The sequence below is a fragment of the Phyllostomus hastatus genome, unplaced genomic scaffold, assembly GCF_019186645.2.
Source record: "Phyllostomus hastatus isolate PE091 unplaced genomic scaffold, TTU_PhHast_1.1 phas_contig_98, whole genome shotgun sequence".
Lineage (NCBI taxonomy): Eukaryota > Metazoa > Chordata > Mammalia > Chiroptera > Phyllostomidae > Phyllostomus > Phyllostomus hastatus.
Genome location: NW_025333999.1, coordinates 6,826,935 through 6,850,536, shown reverse-complemented (window position 1 = coordinate 6,850,536; position 23,602 = coordinate 6,826,935). Strand labels below are relative to the sequence as shown.

The 23,602-nt window shown below is 54.2% G+C and overlaps 2 protein-coding genes across 2 annotated transcripts; one reads left to right on the top strand and one right to left on the bottom strand.

The window, feature by feature from the left end:
* Positions 1-273: 273 nt before the first annotated feature.
* On the bottom strand, positions 274-7,577 carry DDX49 (DEAD-box helicase 49). The gene is made up of 13 exons (XM_045853293.1): positions 7,436-7,577; positions 6,405-6,528; positions 5,311-5,396; positions 5,101-5,222; positions 4,594-4,781; positions 4,308-4,448; positions 3,553-3,628; positions 3,194-3,270; positions 2,931-3,028; positions 1,856-1,930; positions 1,063-1,151; positions 891-962; positions 274-803 (listed from the first exon to the last, which is right to left on the bottom strand). Exons 1-13 carry the CDS (start codon positions 7,551-7,553, stop codon positions 615-617), a joined length of 1,455 nt encoding a protein of 484 aa, XP_045709249.1. The 5' UTR covers positions 7,554-7,577; the 3' UTR covers positions 274-614.
* Positions 7,578-7,875: 298 nt separating this feature from the next.
* Positions 7,876-22,962, top strand: COPE (COPI coat complex subunit epsilon). The gene is made up of 10 exons (XM_045853355.1): positions 7,876-8,052; positions 13,267-13,329; positions 13,577-13,677; positions 16,611-16,763; positions 17,978-18,031; positions 18,521-18,602; positions 19,717-19,872; positions 21,512-21,580; positions 22,581-22,655; positions 22,759-22,962. Exons 1-10 carry the CDS (start codon positions 7,927-7,929, stop codon positions 22,804-22,806), a joined length of 927 nt encoding a protein of 308 aa, XP_045709311.1. The 5' UTR covers positions 7,876-7,926; the 3' UTR covers positions 22,807-22,962.
* The last annotated feature ends 640 nt before the right edge of the window (positions 22,963-23,602 follow it).

Genomic DNA, 23,602 nt, shown 5'->3' with positions numbered 1-23,602 from the left:
GGAAGGAGATGATCTCATCGACCTCATGGCCACATTTGGAGAGGTGCAGTGGCTATAGCCATTTTCCAAATGAGAAAACCGAGGCCCCCAAGGGGCTTTACAAGAGGCACCCCAGGGCCAACCAGCTGGAATGGCCAGCACTGCAGTTCAAAGCTTTGGGCTTGGCCCAGCAGGAGTGGAGAACTGTGGGTGGGCAGTAACATGGGGTTCCAGGAGACTTAAAAGGTGCAAGAGGCTATACCCTCCTCTCCTGCCCCTGTGAGTCAGACTGGGTGAGCTGAAAGACTCATTTATTAAGTGCCTCTCAGAAATCACATACTTTCACTTTTGGATCCCATGGCACCCGCTGTGGTGACCCTGGAGTGGGGTCACTGTGGATATGGACCCAGTTAATGTTCTTTCCTTTACAGCCTGACCTTCGGCCAAGGCTTTGAGAAGGGGCCAGCCGGGGCCATAGGGTAAAAGAGTCATGTACTACATACACCACGTGGCTCCACTGAGGGGAGTGGAGCAGGTTGGCAGTGGGGACTGTCAACAGGAGAAGACCTTCCAACTCTCCAACCCTCAGCTGGATGAGGGAATCTGAGGCTGGGCAGGTAGGGGCTGAGTGGGCCTCAGGCTGGGCCCTGGGTGGGTACTGGGGCCAAGCGGGCCTCAGGCTGGGCCTTGGTGAGGCGCCTCCTGCGGGCAGACCCACCAGCCTTCTGCTGCTGCAACACATGTTCCACCTGCTCCTTGAAGCGCCGGTTCTTCTGCTTGATCTTGGCCAGCTCAGCCTTGCGCTTGGCCTCCAGGTCAGGGTCCTGTCTCAGGAAGGACAGAGAGGTGTCTGAGCAGGTCATCCTCTACCTCAGGAGCCCTCTCCCTCCCACTGCTGGCTCAACCCTCACCTTCCCCTCCAGGATCAATTGCTTCCGCTTGTTAATTTCCTTCTTTTCATCAAAGTTGGCTGCCTCCAGTTTCTGGGGTGGGGGGGAGGGAGAGAGGCTGTCATGGGGTAGGGGGCAGACCCATTTTGAAGGGAGCACCCTGGACCCTGAGGCTCAGCTGCCCAACACTCACAATCTCACATTCCCTCCGGACCACGTTGACCTGGGTGAGAATCTGCAGCACCTCAGCCTCCTCCACCTCAAACTCCTCCAGCTTCTTCTCTGTAGGGGGTGGGGGCGGGGGAAGTTGAACATGACAGGGAGAGAGGTTTTGGCCACAGTGAGTTCCTGGTGCGGTGGGGCATGCATGCCTTCTGGGTTCCTATCAGGTAAGTCACCCAGGCAAGGTCTGGGAGTTCTGACCTACTTGAGGTATAAACTGCTCTCCTTTGTGTGTGTGTGCAGTTGCCAACACTAGGAATTGGACTAGGAGTGATTTTTTTTTGACAGTGTTCTTTAAAGCCGAGATGATTCTGAATTTTAGGACAGTTAGGGAGGAGATTGGAAACACCTTAGTGGCTTTTGGTCTTGGCTACACAGTAAACCACCCAAGGGAGGTTTTAAACAGACTGAGGACCCATCCCTAGGGCTCTGACGCATCCACACAGCATGGTCTCAGGTCCTGCCCACTGGATGTGGCTTTTGACAGCCATTAGGGGGAATTTCTCATTCAATAATTGGGCAAAAGAGGCCCTGGCCAGATAGCTCAGTTGGTTACAGCACTGTCTCATTACACCAAGGTTGCAGGTTTGATGAATGGAAAAATAAGGGGAACAAGAAACCGACATTTCTCCCTCTCTAAAAATCAATAAATAAAATTTTAAAAATATTTGGGCAAAAGAAGCTTCTTTGGGAACTGTATAGCAAGGAAAGTGCTGCTCACATGAGAAAGCAGGTGGGCATCTGGGCCCTGCCCCCTTACTCACTGATCTGCTCCTCGATGGCATGTACCAGGTGGATGTCATACTGTGTCACCAGTGTGATGGCCTGTCCCTGCCGCCCTGTGAAGACACACCACAGTTACCTGCTGTGTGCCAGGGGCCAGGATGAGGGGTCCACAGAGGCAGGTCACGATGCCTCTTAATTAAAGGGAGAACTTGGTGGGTAGGTGTGGGCGGGTGAAGGAAGCCCAGTGTATCAGGGCTTGACCCCAGCCAGACCTGTGCAGAGGGTGGGTCTGTCCCAGGGCAGCTGTAGGACACCACGGAGGGGCAGCTCTCCTGCCACCTTGGCCCTACATGGGCTGTCACCTTGGCAGGTAACATGGCTGAGTCTCCTTTTCAGTGTGGCTACCCAGGAACCCAGGCCGAGTTATGTCAGCAATAAGCCCGGACAGGCCTCAGCCTGGATTTCTGCATGCCGGTTGTTCAGTTCTCTGTTTCTGTAACGGTGCCTTGTGCTGCACCAGCACTGACAGCTGGCGAGGCCCATGACCCCTGGAGCAGTAAGGCTCACAATACTGATGTGACCTGCTTAATTAAGGCTATGGGACAGAACAGACCCAGTACATCCCAGAAGCTAATCTCTCTCCACTCCAGGCATGAGAAAAATCTCACAAATGCAGTGTCCCTCCCTGGCAGGGCTGGGAGCAGAGAGATGGATGCCTCCTTGGCCACTGGCTAGGGTCACAGTGAGTGGCTAAACTTGGACACCAAATCCCATGGGGCAACATCACACCCACCAAGGCTCATGAACCCACGCACTGCACAGTCCTGACTGGCAGCTCTGACAAGTGAAGAGGACTGGAGTGAGCAACAGAGCAGTGAGGACTGGGGCAGTGTGCCATGTCCCTAGGAGACAGCACGTGGGTCACATGGAGAAGCCAAAATACCCCCGCCTTTCCTTTTAAAAGGACAATTCCTCAAACACTGCCTCTAACATCTCTCACCTGTTGCGGGCTGTATCCCCACCATGTCCCACCAGCTCATGACTCTGGCTCTTCACGGTGTGCGCAGGCGGGAGGGATGGGTCCCCAAAGGCCACCCTACCCTGTCTGCTCACCTGCACGGGCTGTCCGGCCGACTCGGTGGATGTAGATCTTTGGGAGCCCGGGGGTGTTGTGGTTAATGACCACCTGCACTGTGGGAATGTCCAGGCCCCTAGAGGCAGAGGCTGGTCAGCACCACTGCCCACATGGTGAAACCAAGGCTAGAACTCATCCAAGGTGAAGCTGGGGCTGCCCAACCCTTGCCTGAGGCCAGCCTTCCCCTCTGGCCCCTCTGTAGGGGCATCAATACATGGGAGGCAGTACCCTGGCTGCTCACCGGGAAGCCACGTCTGTTGCAATCAGGATCCGATAGATGCTGGACTTGAACTTGGCCAGAGCAGCAAAGCGTTCTTTCTAAGCCAAATGAGGAAGAGAATTGGGAGGATGGAGGTCAGTATCAGGTAGCACCTCAGTAAATGGCTGAGCACTTACTACATGAGGTCTGGGGACAGGACAGAGGCCAGGATGTCCTACCCTCACAGGGCTCCCAGTCCAGTGAGGTAGATGACAGTGAAAAAGCCAGACTGGGACAGACAGGGGTGGGTGGCAGGAAGTGTGTTCCAGGCAGAGGGAAGAGCCTAGGAAAAGGCCCTGAGGCCAGGAGGAGTCTCAGGCAAGCCTGGTGGGTCTCCTTACCTGTTTCATCATAGAATGCAGGGCCACAGTGGGGAAGTTGAACTTGCGTAGCATCATGCACAGGACTTGGCAGGTCCTGGTGGGAAGGACACACTGTCAGCCCCTCCAAAGCTGGGATGCTTGGAAAGTGCTCCCACCCCTGCCTAGGAGCCCAAGCAGTTGCCCTGCACTGATGGGAGAGGACAAGCAAAGGGGCACTGACATCCTCTCTGCAGAGTCCTCCTCTGGCCTATGCCAATAAGAGTCAGCCCCACATCCAGACTTTCTTCTTTGGATAGCCAATAACTTCTTTGTGGGGCAGCACCAATTAGGAGGTCCCTTCAACATATGGACTACCTATCTGCTAGAACAGCCTACAGCTTCTTGACAATCCCCCAAGATGCTTCAGAAAATTCTAAGGACCCTGAGACTATGGGGAAGACAGCCCTCGGTTTGGGTGCTGCTGTCCTGGGCCTCAGTGACAACCTTAGACCACAGCAAATAGGCTGCCCCAAGGCTGGGGACAGCCACGAGCCCCTGGCCCTTCTGTTAAGAGCAGACATAAGGACCCCCCACATCCTGGCTCTGCCTTCAGAAGAGGTGACCCCGGTGAATCACTTGATCTCTCTGAGCCTCCTTGAACAAATCTTCCAAAACCTCTGGTCTGAACAGAGGCCCCGGAGTGCTGAAACTGGCTGTGTGCCTCCCATCTGTGACCTCAGGCCACCTGCTGGGCCTCCATAAAGGGCACTGGGAGTTGGCCCCACAGAGCTCACTTGCATGTGTTGGTGAAGATGATGATGGACCAGTCCTCGTGCTCATCCTGGAAGTTCTGGATCAGGTGGACCAAGTAGGCGTCTTTGACCTTCTCAGGCACCAACAAGTAGCGCTGGTCTAGTTGTTCTACTGTGCGTACCCTGGGGAGGGGCGTGCCTCAGTTCCCCTTTCTGTTGAATTCAGTCAATGCCTTGCCCCATATATGGGCAATAACCACCATTGGCTATGACTCCACCACCTCCTCCTGCTGGTCCCCCCAAGCCTGGAATGTGGCTGTGGACTCACGGGGCCTGAGCCTCCCAGAAGAAGGGCTGGTTGGTGGCCAGGCCCTGCAGCTCCCTGAGTGTGTCAGTCAGGGTGGCACTGAAGAGCAGCGTCTGCCTATGGGCTGGCACAGCTGCCAGGATGGCCTCCAGGTCCACCGTGAAGTCAGTGCAACCCTGCTCCAACAGCCGGTCTGCCTCGTCCATCACCTGCAATGCCCGTAGCAGGGGGTAGTGGTAGGTGTTTGAGGTAAGGGTACTGTCCAAGGCTGGCCTGCCTCCCCCATGTGCCTCCTTCCTAGCTTTGGTCATGGGCCTAGGAGCACTCTCCCTCAAGGTCATGGAGGTCCTGCTTCCTCACCTATCTGAGCTCCAATGTCACTTCCTTAGACAGGCCCTGCTACCAACCACCCGCCTTGGTACAAACAACATCTGGTGGGTCTCTGAACTGTTACATTCCTAACATTCTACTGGATGGCCTGTGGGACACATTTTCCAAACAGGTGAATCAGTGCCAAGGGCAACTCACCAGAAATCGGATCTTTTTGATGCTGAAGGTGTTGGAGCTGCGGAGGTGGTCAGCCAGGCGCCCTGGTGTGGCAATGACCACATGTGGTTTGCGGGAGAGCTCCAGGGCCTGGGTCACCATGTCTGCAAGTGGAGGACAACAGGTGGGGCTGGGCAGGTGGTCTGAGGCTGCAGAAGTCCCATACCCGGGGCCTTCCTGGAGCTCTCGTACCCATGCCACCGACGATGATACAATCTTTCAGGCCCAGAGGCTTCCCCAGGACCCGGAACTGCTCTGCAATCTGGTAGGCCAGCTCCCTGTGGGTGCGAAGGAGCCAGACTGGGTTACACAAAGGTTCTGCGCCTGCCTCCCCTTACCATCTCCCCCCCCAGGGCTTCCTAATTCACTCTCTTCTGTTCATACATCCTCCATGCTCCCAGTTTCCTTTGGACAAAAGCCCTGACAATCAGTATTGGAGACCTGTGTGAGCCCCGCCCACTCACCAGACTGGACCCCAAAACAGCCTGTGGCCCCTCCCCTACTAGTCCCACCCAAACTGGCCTCTCCTCCTTCCAAGTTCTCAGCAATAGCCTTGATACCAGTCACCAAAGCCTGAAACCCAAACATCGGTCCCTCCTCCCCTAGTGCTAGTCAGTGTCTAAGTCCCTTCCTTTCTGTCCTTCAGCCCCATTTCTAACTGGGCCTCTCCTCTGCCCATGTTTCCAATTCTTGGCCTTCTATCTTGCTGTTTCCTGCTCATACTCCCTCAAAACCAGTTCTAACCTGGCATTCCAGGCCCTTCTCATGCTGGCTCTAATCTGCCTGGCCCTCAGTAACCTTTCAGTTCCCTGCCTCTCTCTCACACCTCTGCAGGAATGTACTAGTAGTTCCCTCTGCCTAGGTTACCTTTCCCCCAACTTATCCCTTTGAGAGACCTTTCTCATTCTTTAAGGCACCCTTGAATGAAGCCTTCCTTGACTCCACCCCTTTGCAGGCCACACTCTCATAGCATCTCAGTGCCTACTTCTACTGTCATTACAGAACTTATCATATCAATCATCAGCCCTGTCTGACCAAGTAAAATGTGCCTATTCTTAAGCTAAAGACTATTGACAGCTCCTGTCTGGCCAGCACTTGCTCTGAGTCAAGCTCTGTACTCAGCATTTTTCACATGCTATGTTGTTTAATTCTGCAGCAGCCCTAAAAGGAGGCATGATTTCTCTCTCCATTTTGCACACAGGGAAAGTATGGCTCAGAGAGGTAAAGGAGCTTGCCCAAGAGAATGCAGCAGGGTAACTCACCCAGGAGGCCTGGGGGGTGCTCACCTGGTGGGTGTCAGGACGAGGCAGAAGATGCCATAGGGATCCTCAGAGAGCTTCTGTAAGATGGGCAGGACAAACGCTGCTGTCTTGCCACTGCCTGTCTTAGCACAGCCCAGGCAGTCCCGACCTGGGCAGAGAGCAAAGCAACATCAAGAGCTTAGGTATAAATAGGTGTTCCATTGAGCAGTTACTGTGTGCCTGTTACTGGTCTATGCCCTTTCCATTCCAGGCATACTGACAACTTTCCATTGTGGGGAACTGACAAATTCTAGGAGAAAGAGACCGTTATCATTCCCATTTAATAGCAGGGAAACCAAGAATCAACAGATTTGCCCAGAAACACAGCTAGTGAGTAGAAGGCTAGACTGGAACCCACACCCACGACCCAAGATGCTACTAATTATTACCTCATTTTGACAAACCCCACCACCATCACCTGAGCTAGGGAACTTGGAATGCCTCTTCCAATATGCATCTTATGCTCCCTGTACATTCTTTCACCTATGTTTATTTAACCTGTAACTTGTCACGTCCTAGCTTCCCACCAGTAGCTCTGTACTGGCAAAACTGAGTTGGGCCAGAAGAGTGGGAGAAGAGCAGTCATGAAACCAGAGTGCTGAACCTACCAGTAATTTTTAAAGTTGATTTGAGAAAGAGAAAGAACTGCCGTTCCACCCATCCATGCTTTCATTTCTACCAGTAATCTCAATGGCCTCAATTTTCATTTGTAAAATGAAGATAGTAAGTGCAAGTTCTACTCAATTTTCCCATTACTATCAATTAGTAATCAACAAAACCTCCCGGAATTCTGAGACTATGGAAATTTCAGAGATTACATCACTTGTGAGCGGACACGCAGTGAGTCACTCGTGCAGCCTAAAGGCCAACAACACTGCTTAATCTGCCTCCGGAACCTAGGTTCCTCGAAATGCCCGAGGCTGCCCCTCGCCTCGCAGGACCAGCACTGGTAAACGAAAGGCGTAACGCGACAGGAGCGGACACCACTCCTGAGGAAGACGCCGAGCCATACTTACCTTCCAAGATGGCAGGAATACAGCCGAGCTGCACGGGTGTAGGTTGCTTCAAACCCAGTTGCCGACATTGTTCCACAAGCCACGAAGACAGCCCAAGCTCCGCGAACCCAGCCATCATCGCCGCCAGCCGCTGGACCCATGTGAGCCTCGCTTCCGGCGCGTGTCAATGATGTAATGGAGAATTTACCGTTGATTGGATCCGACTCGTGCGTGGTCCCACCCTCTTCAACTCTCGCCATTCCCAGCCTCGCCTATCTCCTTACCATGTTTTCCTGAATTCCATTGGCTCAAGAATCAAATCACACTACAATTCCCGAAATGCTCTGCGAGACGCACTTGCGTCTCCCGTCCCTTTACTCTCGATTAAGATTCTTCAATTGGCTCATCTTCGAGCCTTAACGTCAAACTACATTTCCTGGCGTGCCCGCGGGGTCACCCTGTTTCCGGCCTACGTGTCCCTCAGGAAGAGGAGTGGCTGGGACCAGAGCGACATGGCGCCCCCGGTCAGCGGTCCGGCCTCCGGCGGTTCTGGGGAGGTGGACGAGCTGTTCGATGTGAAGAACGCCTTCTACATCGGCAGCTACCAACAGTGTATCAACGAGGCGCAGCGAGTGAAGGTGCGGCTGTTCCGGGTGGGGACGTTGGGAACGGAGGCTGAGGCCGCTTCCTGGTGGCCGCGGGTCGCGCTCTGTTTTTTAATTTATTTTCTCCTGATGGCGTTTCTACTCCCCACACTTGTCTTCAGAGGCAGTGAGGAGTTAATCCTCGTCCCAAAACAAAACCCAAAGCAGTGACAGTTTTTACTTCCCACAGCGTTCACTCTGCAGCGTGGAAGGCATTTCATTGAGAGGCGTTTATGCCCCTATGGTAATAAGAACGGTGATAATTCTCATTTTTTTGGACGCCACACTGGCCGCCACACCCTCAATACCTGTGAGGTAGGGACTTTTTGTCTTCATTTTACAGATGAGGATACAAACGTTCAAGAAAGAAATTACTTTCCCGACGTCATTTCTACGGCGTTACCTGCCCCACTAGCCCAGTTATTAGGTCAGGCAGTGTGTTCGTCCTGGGCTCAAAACAGTGACAAAATACACAAAACTCTCAACTGTCTTTTGGGCATCTCAGCCTCGCAAGGGAGACAGAGTAAATCAGTAATAAACACGTGAGAATGTGGTGTGATGGAGAGTGGTGGGAATGAGTTTGGCAGTTTGAGAGCTAGAAAGTAAATCTTCAGGCAGGGAGGGTCCAGCCAGTGAGGAGCTGATGACAGGAGAGGGGGCAACAGGAACTGTTAGCAGGACCTTTGGACATGGGTGTTCTGTCACTTTGAGTGAACCATTGGAGAATTTTTAAGAGCAGGGTGCATGACAACCTAGTGTTACAAACAGTATACAAAGAAACAAGTGAACAATAGTTACAACTTAAGCACTATGTATGGGTAAGGGGAGATAAAAAGTATTTAGTCTGAAATTGGGGGAGGAGTGGCATTACATGGGGGTGGTCCAATCAGACCTTACTTCTCTGACTGTCATTTGAACCTGAGACTGAACCTGGAGAAACATCTAACCCCGTAAGTTGCTGCAAAGGTGCTAAGGCAGGTGTGAGCTCAGAGTAGTCAAGGCATAAGAGGCTGGTGTAGCAGAAGTTGGGGAGGTGTCAAGGAGGAGAAGGAGAATGAGGTGAACAGGGTGAGGGGCAGGGCCTTGGGGCTGCAGCAAGGGTTTGGATTTTATTCCAAAGGTGTAGGCTGCCATCAGGACACCAAAGGAGGGAGTGGTGGATATCTTCACAAAGACAGCCAGATGATTGGGAGGAATTTGGACTCTGAAGTAAAGAAGGCTTACTTTCCATGGTTCTCACCTTCAACAGTGAATGTGATGTTTCTGAGTGTCTATGTAATGGAGGTAAAACCTCGAACAGACTTCAGAAAACTGTTAGGATTCATTGAGATAACAATTGCACTAATACAATACAATTAATACAATACTAATTGTATTAATTTTCTATGGCTGCCTTGACAACTTACAACAAACAGCATAAGACAACATTAGTTTATTAATCTCTCAGGGTTCCTGTAGGTCAGATGTCCAGTATGGTTCTCACCATGCTCATTTCAAGGTGTCAGCCAGGCTATGTCTTTTCTGGAGGTTCTAGGGAAGAATCTGCTCCCAAACTCATTCAGATTGTGGGCCCTCTGCCTGGGACCACTCTTAGCTCCTAGAAGCTTGTCTCCAATCCTCAACCTCGAATGTGCCCCCCCCACCCACCACCCCCATCTTAGAACCAGCCAAGGGATTCTCACAGTTGAAGTCTCTGGCATTTCCCCTTCTGCTGCATTCCTTCTGCCTAATCTCCACTTTAAGTCTTCTGTGATTAGACTGGGCCCTCCCAGACAATCAGCACACTCTCCCACTTTTAGGGTCCATAAACTTAATCACATCTGTGAAATCTCTCTTACCATATGATGTAAGCTGTTCACAGGTCCCAGGGGCTGGCATGGACATCTCTGGCAAGCCTTCTTCAGCCTTCCACCAGAATTGTCTGTGCCTCCTTGTTGGGGTAGTATAGGCTGGAAGAGGATTGAGGTAGACCTGGGCTCAGCTCCAGCTCTCCTTTGTTGTCTCTGCAACCAGGGCTGAGTTGCTGTACTTCTCTGAGCCTCAATTTCCCCTCCTGTCAAATGGAAACAATGACACCTACCTCAGTAGGGTCACTGTGAGATTCAGCATTGTACTCGTGTTCACCTTTTGGCTTCTGCCATGTGTCTGTGCTGCTTATACTGTAGCAATGTGTTCTGTGAGTCTTCTTGCAGCATGTTATGCAGATTTTACATTGCTGTTGAAAGAACCAGTGTGACCAGGGAGTGACTGAAAACAAAGGAAATCATGCCAGTGCTCACTCTGGCTGGAGGCACACACAACTCAGCTTCTGAGCTGTGGACATGCCAAGACATTATCCCTGAGGCATCCAGAGAATGGAAGCACTGTCCCTGCTGAGCCAACTCATGTCATTTAATTCTGGTCCATGGAGCATGTAAAGCCTCTTAGGCAGCTTGTACTGCACTGAATGCTATCTCAAAAAAAATATATATATATATATATATATATATGTTGCCCTGGCTGGTGTGGCTCAGTGGACTGAGCACCAACCTGCGAACCAAACGGTTGCTGGTTTGATTCCCAGTCAGGGCACATGCCTGGGTTGTGGGCCAGGTCCCCGGTGGGGGGTGTGCAGGAGGCAAACACGCATTGGTGTTTTTCTCCTTATCTTTCTCCCTCCCTTCCCCTTTCTTTAAAAACAGAAATTAATAAAATCTTTAAAAAAAAGATGTACACTTGGGACCTGTTAATGTGACTTATTTGGAAAAAGGGTCTTTGTAATGTAATTCTATTTTATTTTATTTTATCTTATTTTTTATTTTAAAGAGAGGAAGGGGGAGAGAGAGAAACATCAATTTATTGTTCCACTAACTTACACATTCATTGATTGATTCTTGTATGTGCCCTGACCAGGGATTGAACCCACAACCTTGGTGTATTGAGACGACACTCTAACTGAGCTAAATGGCCAGGGCCAGTTGTAAGTCAGTGAAGGATCTCTAGATGAGATCAGCCAGGATTTAGAAAGGCCCTAAATTGAATGACTGGTGTTCTAACAGAAAGGCAGAGAGAAGTTCAAGTCAGACATAGAAGATGTAGGCAGAGGTTGCGGTGATACAGCCATAAACCAAGGAATGGTTGGAGCCACCAGAAGCTGGACAAGGTGAAGGATTCTCAACTAGAACTTTTGGAGGGAGTGTGGCCCTGCTGACACCTTGATCTTGGACTTCTGGCATCCAGAACTGTGAGAAATAAGCTTCTGTTGTTTTAAGTCCCCTGTTTGTGGCAGTTTGGTGCAGTGGCCCCAGCAACCTCGGACAGACACAACCTGAGATGGCCCAGGAGGAAGGCTGGTGTGTCTTAACACTGTGTTAAACCATCATGTCCCTGTTTGTCAGACATTTCTTTAGTGCCCACAAGATGGCAGGCACCACCAAGGTATTGGGGATGAAACAGAAGAAAGCCTCAGAAGAGCTGACCATCCTGTGTGGTCAGGTGACTCTGATGGCTACAAAGACAGAGGAGGGGATGCAAACCCCACACCCCACTCCATCACTAACCTCCCTAGACAGTCCTTCTTGTTCTCAGGCTTGGCTGCACCCGTGCACTGCCTGGGGACCAGTAGGACCGCGCTGGTGTCAGGCAGCGCTGGTAGGCATAGGCCCCTGGCTTTGCTGGTTTCTGAGCTCCCAGGTGATTCAGATGAGCTGTCAGTACTGGGGACCTGAGAGCTCACCTGGTGGCATGCATCTGTCTGTACATCTACCCTTGTTCTTACACCTCCCAGAAGCTCTTCTTTCTTTGGCTAATTGAGAGGGTCCTGAGCATTCACATGTAGCTTCTAGGTGAGACCTTGGCAGTCCTGCAGGGTCAGTGGTAGTGGTGCCTGTTTTACAGATGGGGCAGCTGAGGCTCAGAGTCACCTCTGGGACCCGAGGTCCTCCTCAGGGTCCCCCACTATGTCCTTGCTTTGAAGACACCAAGAGCCAGCATGTCTGTTTTTTTACTGAAGGTGGTATGCGGCCACCCAGATGGGTGGTCCTCACCACTGTCCACCTCTGAGGGTCATTTGAAAGTCATTTATTTAGCAGATGTTGTGTTCCAAATTGTGGCCAGATCCCCAGCCTGGTCACCAAGGCCAGAGATACCCACTGCAACTACATGGTGAAGGTGGGCTGAGTCAGGCTGGGGCCAGGAGCCAGCTTCTTGTTTGTACTCTCCCTTAGCCAGGGAGGAGGACACACTCGCCATACTCACCCTCCTCACCCCCACCCCTCAGGCTGGGGAGAAGGTGTGGTGACCAGGAATCTGGTTCTCACCCTGGGGGAGGCAGTCCTGGCATACTCCCACCTGTGGAACTCCAGACCCTTTGTCCCTGTGCTTTGGCAGCTGTATAGACATCTCTGTGAGGCTGTTGTAGAGGCCACCCCAAGGTGGCTTGGCCCCCTTTCTGCCTGACTTTCTCTCCCAACCCCCCAGGGTGTGTCCCAATGCAGCATGCCCTCTGGGCTGAACTGCATGTACTCCCCACCCCTGTCCCAGGCACCAAAAGGCCTCTAGGAAGTTGTCCAGCACCCTGGGGTCCAAAAACTGTTCTCCCACAGGAGGCTCCCTCATCTGCCTACATCCTCCTGGGACCTTCCTCACAGCCCCACAATGAGTGACATGTGAGGTGACTTCTGCTTCTCAGCTCTGGGCAATGACTGGGTGGAGGGGCAGCAGCCTATGGACCTTGTACCCAAGTATGGGGAGGTCCCGAGGTCTCACCTGGCCCAGGCTAGACACAGACATCACTGGGCTGGGACAGCAAAGCTGAGGCCTCCCAGAAAGGTCCTCTGAGTGAGGCAAACCATCTCTTCTATGTGTCCTATTTAAAGAGTGTTTTGAAACAAAAGCAGGACAGGAGCAGGCTACATGGAAGTATCTGTGCTCCAGCATCATCTGTTCCCTTGTCCTGTGACTGGGGCAGTTGTGACACTTTCAGTGGCCAATTCCTCACCTGGACGAATGGCTGACAATTGAGCCTCCTTCCCAGGTGATGTTGGGATGGGACGAGATCAGGTGTCCACCATGCTATATGCCCTCAGTGGAAGTCACTCCTGCTGCCCAAGATTATAGGAAACTGAGAGCCAGGGCCTGGACTCCACCAGGGGAGCTGTCCGCTCCTGGCTTTGGAGGCCCTATCCAGCACATGGCCCTCTGCATCCTAACCCACATCTGCTTCCACAGCTGTCGAGTCCAGAGAGAGATGTGGAAAGGGATGTCTTCCTGTACAGAGCATACCTCGCACAGGTGAGCATGGGCTGTGACCACCAACGTCCCTGAGATGCGAGAATAAGGAACCACATGCTGAGTTGGAGTAGGCATCTGGAAGGATGAGAGGTACCTGGGCATGGTGGTTGTGGGCTCCAGGTGTTGGGGCTTCACTGGAGTGATGCTGGAGCCCCGAGAAGCCCTCTGTGTTCCAGAGACTCAGGACATAGAAACCTTATGGCAGGTGGGGACAGGTGGAGCTGACAGCATGCTTGTTTCACCACAGAGGAAGTATGGTGTGGTCATGGACGAGATCAAGCCTTCCTCGGCCCCTGAACTCCAGGCTGTGCGCATGTTTGCAGAGTACCTAGCCAATGACAGCCAGAGGTGAGCTTTGGGTGGGTGGGGGCCCTCCTCCTTGCCCCCTTACTTCCCTGTGCTTTGGTTTCCCCCACCTGCACAGTGGGGAGCAGTGATGGATTGTGCTTCAAAAGGGTCTAGGGGATCAGAGATAGGACATGTGAGTAGATGCTCTCAGGAATTACACAGGGCTCCCTGAATGTACAGCCCTGGGCATTACAGAGGGGGCCTTAGAATGACAGGGGAGGTGTCTGTACCTCCCCTGTACCTGCTGCTTGTCTCCCCAGGAGGGGGCCAGGTGGAGTACAGGTAGAGTTACACCAAACCTCACCCTAAGCTGTGGGTCCTCCCTGGCCCCAAAATGCAGAGCAACAATTGTCAAACTCCAGAGGGCAGTGGCCAAGAGAGTTGGGGGAGAGGTGGTAAGGACCCCTGTGGAAAGTCTCACACCCTCCTGTGGCCCAGGGTGGGCCTCGCATGCCCACACTAGGGCCAGGGCGGAACTCCACAGAACTAGACCTGCCTGTGCTTGGCCACTCAGCATGCTGGCCTCAGGTGGTTCCTGCTGTACATTTTCTCGGGCTGTTCTGCACTGCAGGATGCTCACCCAGGGGCATGTGAGCTCACATCTCCTGGATGTGGTTTGGAGTCAGGTGACCCTGCTTTACCTGTGCAGGGAGCATTCACACACCTGGCAGGCTCTTAGGCCCACAACAGGGAGCTCTTGTGCTCTGCATTGGGGCCAGCAGCCACCCCCACCTTGTCACAGCCCCAGGAATCCACCCCCACCCTGCCCTGCCACCCACGGCATCTGATGCCTCACAGAGGGTCCTTCCTCAGTCTCTGCCCTTTGGAGCTTGCTGGACCAGAGTGTGGTCCTGACTTTGGTGGCACCATGTTTCCCTCATGGGCCGCTGCAGCTGTGGGTGAGACTCTCTGTTGTGACTGCACCCCCCCCTCCCAATCTCTGCTTCTTCACCAACACCCTGTCATCACTTCCTGTTGTTGGGCTCCTTTGCCCATGAAGCCCAAGGCTCGAGGGGGTTGCTTATGACCAGTGGCAGCTGAATATACCCCCTAGAAGACATGTCCTTGTCCTGGCTCCCAGAAACCTAATGTGACCTCACTGGAAATGGAGTGTTTGCAGATGTGAGTAGTTAGGGATCTTGGAATCATCCTGGGGGTAGGCTGGGCCCTAAGTCCAGTGACCAGTATTCTCATAAGAGACAAAATAGGAGGTAGGAGAAGATGACAACAGAGATTAGGGTGAAGTGGACACACACCAAGGGCTGCTGCAGGCACTGGCACCAGGAGAGAGGCCTGAGACAGACTCTGTTAGAGCCTTCGGTAGGAGCAGGTCCCGCCCACACCTTGATCTCAGACTTCTGGTCCCCAGACCTATGAGAGAATAAACTCCTGTTTGATTCTCCACGTCAGGGTGCTTTGTGTCGGCAGCCCCATGATACCAAGCGGCCTCCCAAGGCTGTTGTTTTTGCTGCTGTGTACTTCACTGGTCAGGGTGACGAGCCCCATTCTCATATTGAAGGGGAGGTAACCCCAGGGACCCTCCAGGAGCAGTGGCTGCTGTGATAATTATAGAAAAGAACCCAGCCCTGGCTGGCATAGCTCAGTGGATTGAGTGCGGGCTGGGAACCAAAGTGTCCCAGGTTCGATTCCCAGCCAGGGTACATTCCTGGGTTGCAGGTCATAACCCCCAGCAACCGCACATTGGTTTCTCTCTCTATCTCCCTCCTTTCCCTCTCTAAAAAATAAATAAATAAAATATTTAAAAAAAAAAAAAAGAAAAAAAGAACCCACAAGCAGCACAGGGCACAGGGTGAGTGCTCAGGAAAGCAGAGTGGCGTGTGGTGCATCCATCCCAACAGCACAAACTGCTGCCCCTTGCAGATGGCCAGCAAGCAGACGATGGAGAAAATACCAGAGGCCATGAGGACAACTATAGTACATGACAGGAACGGTATACAACGCTAATGTGGCAATGGCAACAGCAGGCAGCATGTCCACATCCTGTGTGCCAAGAACCAGGCAGGAAACTTCGGGAGGTGGCTCAGGGGCTCCTCACACCAACCCCGAGTGACCCCTGTACACGAGCCCACTGTGCAGATCAGGAGACAGGCTCCAGTGTGAAATCATTTGTACTTCAGGCATTCCCTAAGTGGGTGTGGAGATAGTGACAGACATGTCCCTGCCTTCTGGGGGCCCTCAAATACAGGCACTTGGCCAGTAGTGCCCAGCACCTGTATGGTGGATATGCATTTATAGAGACAACCCTGTATAGCAGCAGCGATGAAAGCTGGACCCACACTTCACTTCTCTCGTCATCTGCTTAGCAGGCCTTTAAGACATGGGGTTTTGGCTCCATTTTCCAGTTAAGCAGACCATGGCTCAGGGCCCCTGGGGCTGCAGGATGTCCGGCCAATCCTTGTCCCAACCCTAATTCCAGCTGGGCGGCCATCCCCTGGCCCCCAGCCCAGCATGTCGCCCACCTGACAGGCTGGGCCAGGACACAGGCCTCTTTAGGAATGCAACGACATCACTAGTGTACAATTTATCTATGCCACCTCATGTCCCCGCACAGGCTGGCCTGTCCCTCCATGCCAGGACAGAGTGAACACAGCAACCTGCTAGCTCTGAAGTCCAGGGCATCCTGGGTCTGAGTTGTTCATGCTGCTTGTTGGGCATGGCCCCTCCTGCACTGAACCTCCCCATGAGGCCTGGAGTGCCCAGCCTTGGTCTCCCTGTCTGTGTGAGGTGAGAAGCACCTCATGGGAAGATGGCAAGGCTGGCATGCAGTGGTGCTAAACAGAGAGAGCTGGTCCTGTTCTGCTCCCTCACTGGTAGGCACCCCTGGGGGCCTACCTCACCCTCTTTGGGTGTGTCTGCTCCCACAGAGAGGGCACTGCTTCCTGCTGTGGGCCCTAAGTATCGTTTCTTAACAGGGACACAATTCTCGCCGAGCTAGACCGAGAGATGAGCAGGAGTGTGGATGTGACCAATACCACCTTCCTGCTGATGGCTGCCTCCATCTACTTCCACGACCAGAACCCAGACGCTGCCCTGCGCACACTGCACCAGGGGGACAGCCTGGAGTGGTGAGTGCATACCCTGTTCCTGGGCAATGGCCTGGAGGGGTGGGTGAGCAGCCCTTCCAGTCTCTGGGCTGCTCAGGGCCTCTTTGTCTGTTGTCATGGGAATGGTGAGGTGGAGGCTGCTTTGAGAGGTCTACAGGGTCCAGGCTTCCTTTCAGGCTGCAGCTCCCATTCTTGGTCCAGTAGACACTCTTTTCTGCACAGCTGGGCCACTGTTCCAAGGACATGGTGCCCAGGGCTAAAAACCCTGTTTCGAGGGCAGAGCAGAAAGTACCTTTGTTTCTGCCCACACCCCCTTGTGTTCCGGCCCTGGCTGTTCCAAGAGCTCCCTGCGTTCCCTCTGCCCAGAGGCCCTTCCCTGAGGCTGACCCTTGTTTAGGGCACTCCAGGGCTGGACCTCTGGAGCCCAGCTCAGCATGTAGTCAGCTCCACCCCTCACCCCAAGAGGCCACTCTGAGCCTGCATTCTATCCAAAGTGGTGTGTCTAGAAGAACTCTGGCCCCACAGATTGCAATGGCCCTCTCCAGTGAGCTCTCGGTGCCCGCCTTCCCTCGGTTAGTTGTCACCACACATTTGTTACATATCTTTTCATATCCCACCTCAGTCCGGAAGGGGCTTTGCTGCAGCTTAGAAATGGGTGTGGTGCAGGGCCGACAAGGCAGCGGACTCCGTGAGTGTTTCCGAGGCTCTCCTACCAGGGCAACTGTGGGTGCTGGGTCACGTTCTAGCGGGAAAACTGGGGTGTGAGCAGCCACATAAGTAGTAAGCAGTGACAACTGTCGAGGGCTGAAACGGAGGCGGTGGGTGTGGGAATTGGAGGGGTGATCACGTGCCCCACGCAGCACTGTTTCTGTGACTGAATTTGGGAAGTGGCTGTGGTGGGGCATGAATATGGTTCTCAGCCTGGGCATGGTGCCCATGGGCCTGGAATCTGCACCCTCGGGACCCTGTAGGAGCTCCCAGCCCAAGGGTGGTCACTCGTGAGATGTGAGAGCCAGGGCCCTGGGCGGTAGAGAGGGGCTGGGCCCAGTGAGCCATGCCCAGATTTGAAATCAGCTCTGCCGGGCTGGTGGTCAGCCTTAGTGTCCCCCTCTGCAAGGCAGGGCTGGTCGCCCAAGCACTCATAGGAATGTTCTGGAAGGTAGCATCCACATGAAATGAGCCTTAATGGGAGCAGAGTGGGAAGGTGCCCACTGACTGTCTGCCCTATCCCACAGCATGGCCATGACAGTGCAGATCCTGCTGAAGCTGGACCGCCTGGACCTTGCCCGGTAAGTCCCACTCTGTCCCCGCCTAGTGCTGCTGGGCTGGGGTCTGCGCATCAGCGTTGTCTGTATAGTGACAAGGCCAGGTCAGGACCCCATGTTCTTTGGAAACCAGACCTCTGCCCTCAAGGGGGCATTCATCATGAGGACTGTCCCAGAACCCTCCCCGAGACCCAGAACATGGTGGCATGATTGTTTCTCCAGTTATTTCATTCCAGTCCATTAGGTGACATACCATCCTTATCTACCTTTCTCTGCAGGGGTGAAGGGGCGTACTGCCTGTGCCTCAGTTTCCCCCTGTGGTGCAGGTGGTGGACAGGGTTGGGGTGGGCCTTATCAGTGTGGTGGTGCCATTGTTTCTGAGCCAAAGGTGGAGGTGTCTGAGCCAGAGCCCATGAACCAGCATGTGTGTGTATGCCGTGTAAGTAGGCATCAGGGTGAGGAAGGGGACAGCAGCCAAGCCACTTGACTCCCACCTCTCTCCTCCACCCCTAGGAAGGAGCTAAAGAAAATGCAGGACCAAGACGAAGACGCCACCCTCACCCAGCTGGCCACTGCCTGGGTCAACCTGGCTGTGGTGAGCCCTTGGCCCTGCTGGGGGACAGACTGTACAGGAACATCAGTGCCAGGAGGTGGCCCCCTGAATCTAGAGCTACTGCTCCCATTTGGGGGTGGGGTACGGGTATAGGTTCCATGGGTGCACTGGACTGCTGCTTGTTTAGGGCCAGGGGCCCAGCCCCCTAGAGAAACCCCCCGGCCCTGGCCATCCCTAGCGTGTTTCTCACTTCACTCAGCCTTAACCCCATTCCAGGCTTCTCGCAGCCCAGTGGCTTGGCCAGAGTCAGAGTGAACTAGTCTGGCTGGGGGGCTCCAGCCAGACTTGGGGTACCTCTGCCCACATGTGTCCCAGGGTTATGCCCCCTCCTCCATGGTCTAACCCTGTGTCTGGATACTGCTCAGATTGCCATCTGTGCTCCCAGCACTGGGCGATTGCCAGTGTCCCCCTGGCGCCTTCCCCCACATGCCTAGGCACCTCATCCCCCGTCCCCTGGCAACAGCCCCTTTTCTGGTTTCTGGCATTTGGCTCCCATTCTCTGAGTTGCTGTTTTGTATGAACCTTTTAAAATGTGCTCCCCATCTGCGTGTCTACATTGCCCTTGGATCTGAGGCCTCACCCAGGCCAGTTTCCAGTATGTGTTCAGTTTAGTGGGACAAGCCCCCGATGTCTCTCTGGTAGCCTTACCTGTTTTTATAAGCACATCTTGATCTCAGGGTCCCTTGCAAGTGTGACCCTGCATCTTTAGCAGGAGGACAGGATTCAGAACCGGGTGGGCAGGGTCAGGGCTACCGAGAAGAGGCCACTCTTGATGACTCATGTGACCCAGTGGTTTCCACTTGACGACAGCCTGGATGGCCATGGACCACTTCTGCCTTTGGAAGCTTCAGCTTCAAGTCTGTAACCTGAGGGCTTGGGGAGCCAGTGTGAGGTGGCTATCTGCCCCTTTGGCTCAGCAGAGCGTAGGCTGTGTGGGGGTCTCTGCAGGGGGCAGTGTCTAAGAAGGGCCTGCCGTGGGCTGGCCAGGTCAGGATTATCTCTGCAGAGTGCTGGAATTGCTCTGCTCTATGAGGGAGCAGGCTGGGGTAGGGCTGGCAGCAGGGTGACAAAACTGATGTCAGAACTGTCCCCACAGGGTGGAGATAAGCTGCAGGATGCCTACTACATCTTCCAGGAGTTGGCCGACAAGTGCTTGCCCACCCTGCTTCTGCTTAATGGACAGGCGGCCTGCCACATGGCCCAGGGCCGCTGGGAAGCTGCTGAGGGTGTGCTGCAGGAGGCACTGGACAAGGTAGGGCAGGCCCAGCCCACGCCCTAGGGCTCCCACGGAGGACGGCAGGTGACACAGCCACTTGGGGATTCTAATGCCGAATCAACTAAAAATTGTGATTCAGATAAAAATCCTGACTCCAGCTTCTGGAAATGGGAGGACCTCATCAGCTAGGGCCTGAGTCAGCCTGAGCTGAGCGGACAGGCGTGCCCCAGCCTTACTCTGTCACCTTGGCTGCCTGATCTGGGAGCCTCAGTGTGGTGCCTCACCCGGGTCTGTATTTGGAAGAGACACCTGCTATTCACCTGGGGGGGGGGGGCGGGGAGGAGGCAGCAGACCAGAGGTGACTGGACCCTGTGAAGAGAACAAAAGAAAAAAAAGACCAAGAACGTCATCTACTGGAGTGGCCACAGTTTTCTTCTCCCCACCAACATCTGAGGTCTTTCACTGTATTTTTATTTTTTTTCTAAAAACTTTATTTATTTACTTTTAGAGAAAGGGGAGGGGATAGAGAAAGAGAGGGAGAGAAACATTAATGTGTGGTTGCCTCTTGTGCACCCCCCAACTGGGGACCTGGCCTGCAACACAGGCATGCATGTTGACCAGAAATCAAACCAGCAACCCTTTGGTTCCCAGGCGGGCACTCAATCCATTGAGCCACACCAGCCAGGGCTTCTCTGTATTTTTATAACTGGAAAAGTTACCAAAGCTTTTTCCATTTTTGGAAAACATTTTTTAATATAATGAGACACTAACAGCAGTAGGAACTTTTCTCCCTATTCCTCTCTGCAAGGTGCCGAATTATCTGAATGTTGTTTGCGGGGTGGGAACGGGCCAAAAGGGTGTTAGTGTGGTGGTCCTGTGGGCCGGTGTCCTTAGGCTGCACTGGTGGAGCTGCCTTACCCTGTCAGGATGCCTGTGCTGGCAGGAGAAGCTGGGTCTCCAAAAAGAAGGGCAGCATGGGCGGAGCATGCCTGTGGAGGTCACTCATCCTGGGTGGTGCATCTCTGCCTCAGTTGCCTCAGCAGGGCTCCCCACCATGGCCCTGCCTTATAGTCACCAAGGACTCTGGCTGAGGTTTCTGGTCAAGGCAGTGGCCAGCCGGTTCCCAGGGTTCCCTGTGCCTCAGAGTCCAGTGTGGGCGGGCGGGGTGATGTCACCCTCCTGGAGGTTCTGGTAATTTCCTAGCAACTTCCTGCCAAGGCCTCCAGGGAACGAGCCAGATGGGTGGGGTCCACTTGTGGCAGCCCTGAGGCTGGTCAGTGAGGCTGCTTTTGGCTTAGTGTTACTCTGAGATTTGAGATTCTTATGATAAATAGGACCCTCCCCAATTCTCCAATTGTGACAGGCAAGGGGACTCTATCCCAGTCTGATCTAATGAGGCAATAAGCTCAGAGGGGAAGCAGCTGGCGTGGGCACGTGGGAGGGCAGGAGGGACGTCTCTGAGATCACCGCCTTGCAGATTGGCTGGTGTGGGAAGCACTCAGGGTCTTGGAGCCTTGACCCTGTCCCACATCTGAGGTTGTGACCTTGTGCAGGTCATGTCCCCACCCCAGAACAGTGGAGGAGGGATATCATCCTGCCCAAGATGGGGGTAAGTTGGTCAAGTTCAGGGCTTAGAGGTGCTAACCCTTCTTGCCTGGTGTCCCCATGTTTTCAGGACAGTGGCCACCCGGAGACTCTGGTTAACCTCATCGTCCTGTCCCAGCACCTGGGCAAGCCTCCCGAGGTAGGCCGTCTGTCCCCAGCCAGGTGCAGGGGGGTTGTCTGGCACTCATGATACCACCCTGGGGGTGGGTGGAGGTTTCTGCTTTGGCCTTGGCTCCAGAGGAAGCTCTGGGCCTCAGACTCTGGACCTCAGGGTTGGCCTGGGGTCAGGGTAAAAACCCATTCCCCACAGATGGGCCCTGGGAAGTTGGAGTTGTGGGTGCTGCCCCAGGACCCCCACCCTGGCCAGGGCCACAGGTCAACTGCTCCCATGGGTCCTATGGACAAGTGGTCTGAGGCTCAGAGAAGGCACTTGGGCTTGGACCCCAGCCTGTGCCACCTCAGAGTGTGGGGTAGACAACAGGATGGAAAAGGGGCCCAGGAGAGTGATCCCACTTTGTCTGAGGGTGGGAAGGGAGGAGGATGCTGGAGCACCGCTCATTTAGGTGACTGGCCCAGCTGGCCAGGGGCCCAGCCAGGGCTTCGAGGCAGCTGCTTCCTGGCCCTTGGAGGAGGGCTCCCAGTAGCCTCAGCCAAGGTTGTGCAGGACAGATAGGATAACCCCCCCCACTCCAGAAACAGGCTTAGACTCCTAGTCTCAGGGAGACAGAGCCAGACAAGTGCCCCAGCCCCATATGGTCAGAACTGGGCCTGACTGGCAGGGTCAGCCTGGCGGCAAAGGCTCTGCTGGGGCCCAGCTTTCAGTCTGCAGGCCTCTGGGTGCCTCAAACCTATCTCCCTTGATTTGCCCTCCACTCTTCCTGGCCTCCCACTCTTACCCAGAACCAAGGGCTCTGCCCTGTCCACTCCTGTGAACCCTGAGTTGCATAGCCCATCCACGTGCTGAGCCCAGGTTCTGGGCCAGATCCTGTTCAGGTGGGGCAACGGAGGGCATGTGGGGAGATCAGGGCTCCTGGCAGGGAGTCTGCTGGGTGGTCCTTATCCCACCCACCCCTGCCCTGTATGTCAGAGCCACAGGGGGTTCCTGTGTTCGACTAACCTAGCCTCACCCTTCCCCACAGGTGACAAACCGCTACCTGTCCCAGCTGAAGGATGCCCATAGGTCCCACCCCTTCATCAAGGAGTACCAGGCCAAGGTGAGCCCCGACCCCCCCAGGCCTGCCAGGGAGGGACCAGAACTCAGGCTCTGACTCACATGTGTTCCCCTTTCTCTCTTTTTGTCCCTTTTTCGTGCTGAAGGAAAACGACTTTGACCGGCTAGTACTACAGTATGCCCCCAGCGCCTAAGGCCAGCCCCAGATGCAGTTTCTGCAGTGGGAAGGTGAGGCCCAGCCATGCTGCCCTCCCCAGTGGGCACTGGCCTTCATCCTTTCCCCCTCACTTTGGCCAGAGGCAGAGGCTAGAAGCCCAGTCCCCTTCTGTCAATAAATGTCTCCACATGTATCCCTGTCTGATCCATGTTTGCTCTAGACACTTTGAGGGGGGTATGTGGGAACCAAGGCTGGGACAGGAGGGTACTGGGCACAGAGTCCTGGAGACCAGGATCTATGAACAGCAGCTACAGGGACTCCCTTGGCCCTCAAAACAGCTGTCCTGTGCTGCTGAGCTGAGGGTGGCACAGCCATGTCCCCCAAGCCCAGTTGGCAGCCAGGGAAACAAGCACAGAGAGATCACGGTCATCATGATGGTCATTAGAGTTCAAACCCAGGATCCCCGAATGGTCTGTACATGGTAAGGGGCTGGAAGCACGCAAGCCTCAGGTTGGCTGAGCATGGAAGGGGTATGATGGGTCCCCCTGGAAGTAAACATCAGCCCCCGCCTGGCTGCTGCTCTGCAGGCCCATGCTCCTTGCTGCTGCTGTGCTGGGAGTCATCAACCAAGTCTAAGACCCGCTGTCGCCAGGGCCGGGGGTGCTGGAGTGCCTCTGTGGCCAAAGCACGGAGCTCCCTGCCCAGAGAAAGAAACACGTAGTGATCACCCTGCAAGATAAGGAAAAGCAGATGGAGGTGGATCGGTGGGTTAGGGAGCCTCTGGGATCAGGTCACCATTAAGCTATGTCCACAAAAACCGTAAGATGTTGCTG

What these genes read in the sequence shown, in the direction of transcription:
- DDX49 (XM_045853293.1), bottom strand. Translation starts at nt 7,553, where the DNA reads ATGATGGCTGGGTTCGCGGAGCTTGGGCTGTCTTCGTGGCTTGTGGAA. An exon ending in CTCGTCCTGACACCCACCAG is followed by an intron (nt 5,397 to 6,404) that starts GTGAGCACCCCC and finishes TCGCACCCACAG; the next exon opens with GGAGCTGGCCTACCAGATTG. An exon ending in GCAACAGACGTGGCTTCCCG is followed by an intron (nt 3,029 to 3,193) that starts GTGAGCAGCCAG and finishes CTCTGCCTCTAG; the next exon opens with GGGCCTGGACATTCCCACAG.
- COPE (XM_045853355.1), top strand. Translation starts at nt 7,927, where the DNA reads ATGGCGCCCCCGGTCAGCGGTCCGGCCTCCGGCGGTTCTGGGGAGGTG. An exon ending in GACCGCCTGGACCTTGCCCG is followed by an intron (nt 18,032 to 18,520) that starts GTAAGTCCCACT and finishes CTCCACCCCTAG; the next exon opens with GAAGGAGCTAAAGAAAATGC. An exon ending in TGCAGGAGGCACTGGACAAG is followed by an intron (nt 19,873 to 21,511) that starts GTAGGGCAGGCC and finishes CCATGTTTTCAG; the next exon opens with GACAGTGGCCACCCGGAGAC.